Below are 12,366 nucleotides of genomic sequence, written 5' to 3' on the forward strand. Positions count from 1 at the left end.
CGACAGATACATTTTTCTAAACAATAATGTTGGTCAGGATTCAACCCTTAATTATACTGCATGAACATTATAAAACCATAAATGTTATTTTAGAAGAGTTGGTTAGAGAAGGGAAGCAGTATTATAACAACCTTTTGAAAGCAACTGAGGAATAAATATTAATAAATGATGTTACTGGGCTAATCACCCCAAAACCTGGTTACGTATCTTACTTTTAAATTTAAAAATAAATAACTCTAGCTATTATCTTTGACAGCTTGGAAAATAATGTTATTCATATGTACAATGTCATGATATATACTCATAGAGAGTAAGAAAAATCATAATACCCAAGGTAGACAGAAACACAATTCAATTAGGTTTTAAACCAAATTTAATGTTGATAAAAAATATTGCATGTATTGATAAAAAAAAATGTTCTTGTCATTTTGATTTTACTAATCATGTTATTTTATCATATTTTAAGGTTTCTAAATTTTAAGAGCATTTAATAACATTTAATAAGAAAAATAGGTCATTTAATGTATGTTTATATAAGAGTGTTTGTGTAAATATGTGTTTGTGGGTAAAAAAAAAGAGCAATTATAGTTTTTATTTTTAAGTGGAGTACATTTTTAGTTGGTCAAAATGGAGAAAAAAAGCTTACATTACAGTAACAATTTGGGTAGATAATGTTACAATTTAGTTGTTGCTACTAAAGTAAACATTTCATCATATATATTTTTTTAACAGCATAATATTCATAGAAAATATTTTATTTACTTTCTGAGGTTTTTTTAAATACTATTTTAGCTAGCATAATTATGTTTAAAAAAATACTATATTATATTTGAAAGGCTGTAATAAACAAAATTTAAATGGAATGGAAAAATAAATCTAAAAGAAACAAACCTGGACAATCAAACAAAATGTAGTCATCTTCCTCTTCATATAGTTGCTCTTGAAGCCACTCAAAATTATTTGCTAAGTACCTGTTAGTATGTATTAAATATTAATAATTGGATATTATATACAATACACCACTGTAACAGACTGTATTATTGGGTATCATAATTAAAACCATTATTATCAATCCATCCTGTTATAAGGAACAATAAAAGATAGTGCCTCACTGCTCGTTAGAATTAAACTGAAACGGTCATGATTTCCATGTACCAACTTATTACTAACTATGGATTGGGGTATGTTAATTGTTATGTGCTGCTATAATTGTTCCAAGAATATCATATAGGTTTCTATGTGTTCACATATTTGACTGAAGAACCTTAAGAAAATATTGTGTACATGCAAATTGATAAAAATTTTTTGAATAGCTCACTGTAAAATAATAGTCTAAGACTGGTAGAATAAAAGTGATTATTATTAATAATAGTAGAGTGAATAAAATTAATCATATACTTTTTTTAGGCAAAGGAGATAATTTAAAGGGAATTAACACTTATACAATTATTATTTTATTTTTTTGGTATTTATAATTACTTTCATTTTTTCATTTTCTTGCCTAATTTATTATTGTTAAGTCAAAATTACTTTGGGATTACAATTGTGTCTCTAATACAATAAATATATTGTTGAAATGAATAATTAATTCACATGTTTTTTTAATCGTAAAATAAATTGATTAAAATGTATTTACATACTTATACTTATACGATTTTAAATTTAAAAAAAAACACTGCTTCATGGAAGAAGTCCCTTATTCAAGTAAGTCATCGATTGTAGTAGCACACAGTATCTCTAGAGTTTGGCACTCTTTTGAACCAATGTAGATGCCATAGTGCTCAGAGGAAGCCCACAAATACGGACACACAAGACAACACCCCTAATGCAAGTTCACAGTGTATTTAAGTAGTATCCCTGACAGAAACCTTACATGAAGGGTACAGTAGCCTCCCATAGTGTCATGGCAATCAGATGAATGGTGTGGTAATGCTCATAAATAAGACAGACAAATAGACAGAAAGATATACTTTTACATATATAGATTAAACTTACTCCATGCAAAAGATTAATCCACCATTGGGTCCAAAGCTTAGACTTTTATCTTCCATTACATCATCAATATGAATCAGTTCTCTGATATCTTTTAAAAAAGAAAATGTATTTTTAAATTAAAGAAACATTTAGTTTCCATAAGATTTAGAGATGGCTTAAATGAACTTTTCTTAATCACTCCTACAACATTAAGGAAAGATTATGCACTGCTGGTGTGAATAGGATTGAATGGTGAAGTCATTGAGCTCATTACAGGTAAAAGATAAAACAATCTAAAGCTAAGTTTTAATTTGCATTGTCATTACCATTTATTACTCATAAAGACACATTTGTCCACAGATAAGTAAAGGGTAGGCCTATAAGCTCCCAGTAACCTCTTATAATAGTGGTTATTAACCTGGGGTCGATTGAACCCCAATGGGTTAGGTAAGTCAGTCTCAGGAGGTTGGGCGAGGTCAAGACACACAAGATTTTCAATCGGATTTTATCAGTGCAGACAATGGAACTAGCGATCTATGACAGTTCAAATACAACAGCGTAACAGTTATAAAGTGAGCCAGAACAAAATAACATGGATAGGTATCACGATATGTCTTTAAGGTGGAACCTTTGATGACGCGCCACACCATGCACTGTGTCAACACCAGCTACACAGGCTTGCGTTTATCGTGTCCATACATTGCTGTGACAAACTATTTATTTCTAAATCCTGCCTCAGCAGACTTGTGACTGTCATGATGGTACGTTCAAAGAATGTGGTCGGACAAATATATACAAACATGGATTCACATGTATAATAGACCTTGATGGGAGTCCTAAATGCATGATTAACATGTTGAACAATTCTAGTTTAGCATAGGCAAAACTAAGAGAACACTTCTTCAAAACTGCATGAAGATGGCAAAAAACAAGAACATAATGCTCACTGAATTCAAGGTGAAACTGAACTGGTGTCTGAAAGGCAAATGCACAAGTCACACTAATTTTTTGCAGTAAATAATTCCTTATTATGATTTTGTTTTTTTGAACTCAGTGATGTTGATGCCCGGTTTATTTTGTGAACCAAATTATATATCTCGATGTTTTGAAATTTTAAAAAAATATATTTTATTTTCCCAATTAAGAAGGGTTTAGTAAATCTGCAAATAAAGCTGTTCGAAAGCTCCAAAACGTTGTTTTTTTAAAAGAACTAATAACTTAAAACCATCAATACACTTTCACTAATTTTTTTCTACAATTTTATTCTATGCACAGAAGTAGGCCTTTGCCTTGGTATATGGATTTATGGCAAAATAGTTAAAAGCAAAAGAAATAATGTAATAGTGTATTAGCTTTAAGTTCAATATGGAAACTGGAAAAGCAGCAAGATAATCTCTATTTACATTCTTATCATTTAGTAGACATTTCTTTTTCAATTCACAAACAAAATGTATCAGGCTCATGAGTACTTTTCAGCGCCATTATTCTGCAAATATTGAGCTTTATTTTGGGAATTTGAAGTGTTCCACATGCTGATATCTCTCATTGTGAAATAGTCTGCAAAGATATTTTCCTATTCTTTACCTATTCCACAAATTGCGTGGACATCGTTGCCATAGGATTCACAACAATGGGCTGCACTACATTATTCTGACATTAAAAGAAAGAATTAATTTACTCTTTCAAGTCTGGCTGTCCATACAGCAAGCTAAGTAGAGTTCCTCTGTTTCTATGATTTTAGCATATGAAGGTATAGTGTGATCAGCACTTTCCCGAAGCTGCCTTTACACTGGGACTTTCCCCACATGTGAATCAGGTACTCTTCAGAGCTGAATGAACTCAGGAACATCTGACTTACATAAGCCTGAGATCTAAAACAAGTTAATTAAAAAGTCTAGTGACATTTAAACGCAATTTCCTTATGTTATCTAAAAATAGCTCTGTCGTAGAGTAAATCAAGAGCAGGGTTAGTAAAACCATTGGTTAGTTATTAAAACGTTTTTTATTAATTTTTTTTTTTCAGTATTTTACATGTTTTATTTACAATAGAGTTACATGACTAAAAACCATTGCGCGCCAAGCTACCGAACGTTATGTCGCAGCCATTGAACGTGATGGCGCAGCTATTGAACGTGATGACGCGTGTGGTGTGGTTGGATAAAAATGCCTACTAATTCGGTCCAAATTTTAATTAATTCAAAAAAAATTTTTGTGACCGAACGAAAGGATATTTTTGAAAACTTTCTTCGGCAATATTGTTCTAAATTATGGCAGAAATCGATTGGTACATGTTTCAAGGCGCTAAGTGGTCTGGTTGCCGAGATATGGGCCAAAAACTGCATTTTTTCGAGGTTTTTTGGCTTTCCCGGGAAATCCATGAAAGAAACCCGGAATTTTTTTGGCCTATGTTCATCCTCGTAACTTGCTTAACATAATTGCTTTGAAACTAGTCCTCGATATTGCTTCGTTGAGGAGGAGATACGACTTAAAGCTGCGGACACACATCCATTCATTCATATATTCATACATCCAGAAATGTCGGGTTAATAAACGCAATTCTCCAGAATGGAAATTGCGAAAAAACAGGGCTTTTGGGTAAGTGACCACGCATTCTACTGTCCACCTTTGACATTTAAATCAACAAAAAATTAATGTGGTTTATATAAAAATAGCCCATAGACAAAAAACTGAACAGCTGATCTAACAACTTACCAGCCATTACAGGATAGTCAAAATACTCTGCTGCTGGATCTAGATTGACAACATTCACTGTCCTCTTTATAACACTACAATGTTTGGTCAAATGGCTGCAGTAGGCAGACTATGAAATTAAATAAAAAAATATAATTTAAGTGGACATTTTCAGATTTGACCCAAAGTCTTTATCAACATACATCAGTGAAATTAAAGACTAACTACAAAGAAAGTGACACAATCTCGGACTACTGGACAGTGGAAACTAGCCTTGTTTAAAAGCCACTATATCCAAATGAAGAGACACATGTTTGAGGATACTTTGAAATGTTTGTGTAAGGGTACAGTGGTAAGTGAGGGTTAAATAGCAAGTGCTCGAGTTTAAGTCTAGAAGCCTAGGCCTAAATCTAGTCACTACTTACATCTAGGATAACTTTAAACCAAAGATTTCCAAAAAATTTCGAGAGGCTACCTCCAAATTATCTTAATATGCATTAAGATTTGTTTCATTTCCCTAAAGTTTCAGGTTAACCCTATTTTCTATTGTTTAATTCTTAATGTTGCTTATTTCATCTTCATCTTCTGTTGAAAGAAATAAGCAACACTTACTTTCATAAAAAAAATTATTTTTTGAAAGTTTTAATCAATTAATTCTTACTTTCTCGTATCTATACGAAGTATAGAGAAAGTCTTGTAATCGTGCAAAAAAAATAAAAAATCGAGATAAAATCTTGACGTTTTACACCTCCCTGAATTGGAAAAACATAGTTTTTCTATCTTGAGTACTGTTACAGCTAGGTTGATGAAATTTCATATATAAGTATTATATCAAAATCGTAGATCCGTCTTTACTTTTGAGCGATTTCCGATAACCGGAAGTGGAACTTTTTCTACTTTCAATTTTTCAAAAGCTTATAACTTGAGTACTATTTCATATAGATAAATGAAATTTCACATGTAAGTAAAAGATCTAATTCTCTACCTTCTGTCAAATTTTGAGTATTTCCATTGATCTAAAGTAGTAATTTTCGCTATTTCCGATTTCTGAAAAAACGCATGTGAATTTATAAGAATTTAAAAAGTACTAATAATATCCAGTACTATTATACACATTTTGTTCTGCGTTCACTTGGTGTAGTCAATTCTTTTTTTCTATGAGATTCTATTCTATTTTCAAAAGTTTAAGTAATTAAAAATGGATTAAAAAATTATGTCCATTTCCAGAGTTGCCATCCCCTGTTGTTTTATAAAGGATTTTCGAGAAAGTTTAGGGGAGATTACTCCCGGTTTATTTTTGTGCTTATGCAGTATAGAGTTAATTTGATAAATTTGGATATTTCTTTGTTTAATTAAAAAATACTAATGATGCTGGGTTTACCTGTAGGCCTGTTTTAATAGAAATGACATTATTATTTTCGTTTTAATGTCGCTACAGTTCCAAAATAGTTTGTTTGGTTAATATACTTCTTAATGAAGAACTGATAATGCATATATACAAAAGCACTGTAGATTACTAACCTTACCACTGCCTGCAGGACCAACAACTAATTGAGCATATCTTGGCATTTCAGATCAAAGTTTTTTGTTACTCCTTTCTGTTTATTCTTAACTGGAAAATAAATGTTTGAAAAAAAATTAGTAACTTACTGGGTTCCCAAAATACTCACTGATTCCAAAAAAATCACTGTTATTACAAAAAAATTCCTTATTTTTTATATACTTTTCAACACATAACCACTGAACATGCATGTCCCAAATTAAATTAAACATTGAAACATTTTTAGGGGTGACTCTCATTTTTTTAAAATGAATCATATCCTAAAATTCGATCCCAAAACTGAAATTTTTCAACCTTGAAACATAATGTGGGTTTGAAATTTTAAAAATAAAATTGACAATAACAATACTTACTTTTCAAGACATTTGATTCCTACTATCTATGTTATACTAGACGGCATGACCTAGCTGTAGAGCGCTAGAGTGCTAACCCGAAAGTGTCAAGTTCAAATCCGGGTTCAACTGAGTAAAATGCCCGGAGTCCACCCAGCTCTGCTGGGTAGGCTACCTAACGCATATTAGGAAAAATTAAAGCAACTGGGCATAGTGCTGACAAAAACTATCCTTTCATATGCTGAGGTCAATGAACACTGCATATGCCAAAAGGTCAATGAAACAGACGAAAACTGCATCATAAATGCCCCATGTGTCTCAAGCACAATTGGGAAAAGATATACTAGCCATTGGTACCCGTTACAAGTCCTTTATATGCCTATATATTTTTATGTTATACTGGTTTGAAGATAACTATTTTTTAAATAAAATAGTTATTAGTCAAAACGCAATTTGCTTTTCTACAAGTTAAAAGATGTTAGTGACAAAGCAAAGAAATAACTAAATAGCTAAAAATCCAGCACATTTAAAATATTATTAATTATATACATTAAACGTCAACACAACACCATATTTCAATTGTACATATTTCAATGTGTACATCTTGATATGTGCATATTTCTATTGATCAAATTCAAATTTGAATGAAATAATTCATTTCTTTATGTTCTCAAATTTGAAAATGTATATCATTACAACATTTGATGTTTAATTCTATTTTTGTCATATAATCAAAGATGCTATAGTGTTGTGTACTTTCCGTAGTTTAAACATGCGATGTCATTGTTTTTGTGTTACTTGTATCTTCGCCAGTGCATTCTTGTCACAACCATAAACACTTTACTGGTTGCAGAATTTAAAATGTGTTTTTACATTCGAATATGCCTTTATTTTTATTTTCCTTCTTTAAATAAAATTTAGTTTATACATTTAATACATCCAACAAAAGTCTAAATCATTAAGTTCTCTATATAGCTATGAAAGTACTTATCTCATTGTCTCGGAAAATATGTTGCGGACAGAGAGAGAAGGAGAGAGAAGTGCGCACATGGGCTTTTATATATTAGGGCTATATCTCTTAATATTTGGGAGGATGACAAAATTTCCCAGACGGGAAATTTCATCTTAAATTCACATTTTTCCCCGGTTTCCAGGCTAATCAAATGCAGATAACTTTATAAAATATTTTTATAAAAAACTAAGAAATCAGTAAATTAATGTGTTTTTTTGGCAGTGTATTTTGTATAAAATAATCTAATTTAACTATCCCTTGAAATAACAGCAATAACATATTGCCTTTTTAGAGATCACAGAAATAATAAAAAACAACTATAAAACTCTGTGCAGACTAATTGAGAAATAATATAAATAATCTTAACTTCAATCTATTTTAATTATGAGCGGTAGGAATAAAAAAAAAAATTGAGAGTAGATCATAACAGACTTAAATAGCAATATATAGCATGAGTTGAATTTCTTTTTTAAATCCTACCCCACCCCCAGCATAAAATATTTTTAAAATTGTATTTTTTTGTTCTATTAGCTCTAATGTATTTGTGCAAAACAATCAAGATTTTTACACCTCCCTAAGTCAGGAAAACATAGTTTTACAATTTTGTCCGTATTTCTATGAGTGTATTTATGTGTGTCTGTGAACACGATAACTTAAGTGCCGTTACAGCTAGGTTGATGAAAATTCATATGTAAGTATTATATCAAATTTGTAGTTCTGTATAAACTTTTCAGCGATTTCCGGTACCAGAAGTGGAACTTATTCTACTATCAATTTTTCAAAAGCTTATAACTTGAGTACTATTTCAGATAGATAGATAAGTTTCACATGTAAGTAAAAGATCTAATTCTCTTCCTTCTGTCAAATTTTGAGAAATTTCCGTTGACTGGAAATAGTAATTTACGCTATTTCCGATTTCTCAAAAAACGCATCTTACTTTATAAAGTAATAATAATTTTCCGCACTATCATGCACATATTGTTTGGCATTCACTTGGTGCGGAATTCTCTTTTCTGCGAGATTCTATTCTATTTTTCAAAAAGTTTAAGTAATGAAAAAAATGGAATAAAAATCATGATGGTCTCCCAAGTTGCCATACCCCGTAGTTTTATATAAGAATATTCAAGAAAGTTTAGGGGAGATCACTCCCGCTTTATTTATTCTAGGAGTTTAAGCCAGAATACCATTTGACATTGATTAGTTTTATATGTTTTAACAATGTGTGTGTATATAATATTTTCTTTATGTTCTTTTGCTGACATATGCAAAAGTGCAGCAACTTGCATGGAATGTGTTGATTACTTTTAAGTGTCTTTCATTCTATAGCGATAACCCAGGAAAGGAATGACTCACTATCTGTCATCTTATACATAATGTGAAGCATAAAATGTATAATTTATTTGGACAAAATGGAACAAAATATGCTTTGTATGCAAGCAACGTCAGGGGACTGCAGAAATGTGAATTTCTTTTTTTAAGTGTCAGCAGGTATAAAAGTAAAAAAAATACCATTTTTCAAATTCTATGCATAGAAAGAAAAACACTTTTTAGGCCTATATTCTATATGGTTGCGGAGTATGAAAGTATTTTTGGTTACAAAGATTTATTGAGTGACACAGAAATTTAAAAGTAATGCCCATTTTTTTTTTGGCTGTGTCCAATTATTTCACATTTTTAGGAGGATTTATGTTTTACAAAGTACAAAAATGTTTCAAATATTCATTGATGTACCTGATTTTAAACAATAATTGTCTTACAACTTTTCAGTAATTAATAAAGGCTAGATTTTTTTCTAGCAATGTTTTCATCAGATGCAACAAAGCTCATTTACTGTAGCAGCCATCTTGTTTAATGTTGTTGTTGTTTTTTTTGTAAACTTATGGTAGGAGATTCAGGGGAAGCCACTCTATTCTATTTGCTCGCAAACACTGCAGTTTAAAGTTAATTTCTGGCCTATACTAGATTGATATACTTAGCCTTTGATTTTGGTTTATTATTCAGTTATCTATAGTTTTCGACACAAATATATCACAAGTATCTAATACTTCTATTAAAGCCTTAATAATGAGGCAACTTTTTCGCACATTACTAGATCTCGCCTCGACCGATATCAAATTACGCACCTGAGACTTGCGAAAGTGAAACATCCGGTTATAACTTAGGCTTGATGAAAATAAATTAATAGAAATGTAGGCCTAGCTTTAAATTCAACAAATTATTTTCAAGTTCTCTGGATCTGCAATTTTTATAGATTTTCTAACATTGATTCTAAAAATATAATTTTTTTAAAAATTATTTTTACGGTCATTTTGTTTGCTAAATCTAAAAAAAAAAAAAAAAACACGTTTTTATTTCATGTCAACAACATGATGGAAGGATTCTCGTCAACTCGCTCGCCTCCATTCGCGAAGTCAAAAAAAATTGCGATCCGCGTGAGTGAAGAGAGTGTGAAGTCATAAATTTCGACTTGACAACGTGACTGTTGGTACCGATACAACCAATACACAACGACCGGCAGCTTTAGGATAAATGTACCTATGCGCATAGGGGGGTCCATTTATGACGTCCACGCGGGGGGGGGGGGGGGGGGGGGGTCCGAAAAAATTAACCGATTCCGGGGCGGTTTATACATTTTTCGCCCCCCCCCCCCCTCCCATTCTTTTTATAGTTATTCCTGTCTTTGAAAAAGCGCCACCCTCCCCCTCCCTTTTGAAAAATCGCCCCCCTCCCCCAAGTAAATAAATAAATTGGAAAGGTTTGTGGTGCTTCTTACCTGTAACTATCCCATTAGATTTTTTATTTCGGTGCCACAAAATCAGAGCCGGTGTTAGGGGGTGGCAAAGGGGGCGGTCGCCCCAGGACCCACGCTTGAAGGGTCGAATGCCGACGTTGTTGATTGCTTTAACTGAGACTACGGTCGATGTTAGTGAGTTATCACCCACCTGAACTTTGAAAGACAGTAATTTGATACAAAACAGTATAACACCTAGCTGTGTGCTGGGTACGGCCGCCTCGCATTTGGCCAGAGGTGATGGAGATAGTTGGACGCGAATTCGCTCCCGACCCGTAATGGGATGCAAATTTGGAAAACACGTAAGAGATACCCTATTGTATGCGGGCCGATGAAGACGTCCTTTAAGTGAGCAGACTGGATGCTTGTAGTAGACAGTTAGTAACCTGATGAACGCTAGTCCTGACTTCCTGACATTCAGTTGCGTGTGGGGATCTACATCAGTTGTGCATTAAACAGAGTGATTTATTATTTATTTATTTATTTTTGGGAAAAAGTTAAAAGTGTTGTTATGTTGTGTCTTTCTAAGGATTCATCACACAACTTTTATGGAGGAAGGGGAATCGTTGAAGGCAATGAAGGGTAGTGATTTAGTAGTCATTGATATTTCCCTAATAAACACGGTCTGTCAATTTGTACCCAGAGGCGTATCCAGGTTTTCGGTGTAGGGGAGCGAAAATAACAAAAAAAGGCGCCGAATTTGTAATATATATATATATATATATATATATATATATATATATATATATATATATATATATATATATATATATATATATATATATATATATATATATATATATATATATATATATATATATATATATTAGCCGGCCAGGCCCTGCACTGGCATCTCTGAAAAACGTATCTGTAAAGGACCATAACTTGTGTGTTTAGTAATCAGCATTTACCCGGCATTGCCCACCCTGACCACAATCAACCAAACACCAAAAAAACGCAAACATAACACTAACACAAAACAAACGAAAACGAAAACACAAAAAAACAAACGCAAAGACAAACCCAACCACAAACACAAAGAAAACACAAACACTAACGCAAACAAAAAAGCAAACGAAAACAAATCCAAACACAAACCCAACCACAACCAAACAAAACCAAAACACGCCCTTAAAAAACAACGCAAACATAACACAAATACAAACACAACCGAAAACACAAACACAACCACAAACACAAAGAAAACACTAACGCAAAGAAAAAGCAAACGAAAACACAAACGCAAAGAAAAAAAGCAAACGAAAACAAATCCAAACACAACCGCAAACCCAAACTCAAACACAAAGAAAACATAAATGCATATATAAACTCAAAGTGTCCACAGTCTAGCCCGGGGCGCCAAATCGCACCATGACGACGTGCGGCGTAACCGCCTGATTCACCTTAGTAAACGACTATAGTACTTAGTACCCAACTTATTCATAGTCTTTTAAACTCACTTACGCGAACGTAGGTATCATAGCGAACACGAGAAGGCCCGGAGCGCCAAATAGCACCCTGTCGGTGTGCTGGAGGACGCCCGGATTTGATTAACTTAAAGACTATAGTAACCTTTCTTATTTATAGTCTATCGCACTGTTTAAAACGAAATTATGCACCATAGCGCTCACATGATAGCCCAGGGCGCCAAATCAAACCGTGCAGCGGCACCGGCGGATGAGCCTGTTTCAATTTAGTGAACAAAATTATAATACTCCAAACTTATCCGTAAATGGAAAGAAATAAACATATAGGATTTGTAGGACCTGGCTTATTAACTGTTATTGATTTTAAAAAATAATTAGTAAACAGTACGTTCAGTGTATGGAATTAATAAAAGGCAGTATTAAAAATACTAACGACATTGAACTTAATTAATCCCCGCGAATTATATAATTATTGTTTTTTCTAGCACCAAAACAAAGTAATAAAAAGTAAATTCTTTCTTCCCCCGATTTAATGGTTTTTTAAAGGGAAGAAACTGTGTTTTCCAAATCAATGGACG

At 32.6% G+C, this 12,366-nt stretch overlaps 1 protein-coding gene across 10 annotated transcripts in view; it reads right to left on the reverse strand.

Annotated features, from left to right (window-relative positions):
* LOC131944955 (GPN-loop GTPase 3) overlaps positions 1 to 12,366 on the reverse strand; it is a 54,454-nt gene that overhangs the window by 6,890 nt on the left and 35,198 nt on the right. For 2 of the 10 annotated variants that reach the window (XM_059305885.1, XM_059305915.1), the window contains exons 2-5: positions 6,187 to 6,277; positions 4,687 to 4,795; positions 1,996 to 2,083; positions 892 to 971 (exon numbers count right to left, since the gene is read on the reverse strand). In XM_059305885.1, the coding sequence (XP_059161868.1) occupies positions 892 to 971; positions 1,996 to 2,083; positions 4,687 to 4,795; positions 6,187 to 6,234 (325 nt within the window). In that variant the 5' untranslated portion in view covers positions 6,235 to 6,277. Of the gene's footprint in view, positions 1 to 891; positions 972 to 1,995; positions 2,084 to 4,686; positions 4,796 to 5,650; positions 5,713 to 6,186; positions 6,278 to 6,579; positions 6,723 to 8,854; positions 8,928 to 9,301; positions 9,601 to 9,693; positions 9,944 to 12,366 lie in introns of those variants that run through there. The other 8 variants (XM_059305932.1, XM_059305892.1, XM_059305878.1 and 5 more) reach the window with 8 other exon arrangements.

This window comes from Physella acuta, unplaced genomic scaffold (genome assembly GCF_028476545.2).
Source record: "Physella acuta isolate Inbredline_101_S28 unplaced genomic scaffold, ASM2847654v3 ptg000049l, whole genome shotgun sequence".
Lineage (NCBI taxonomy): Eukaryota > Metazoa > Mollusca > Gastropoda > Physidae > Physella > Physella acuta.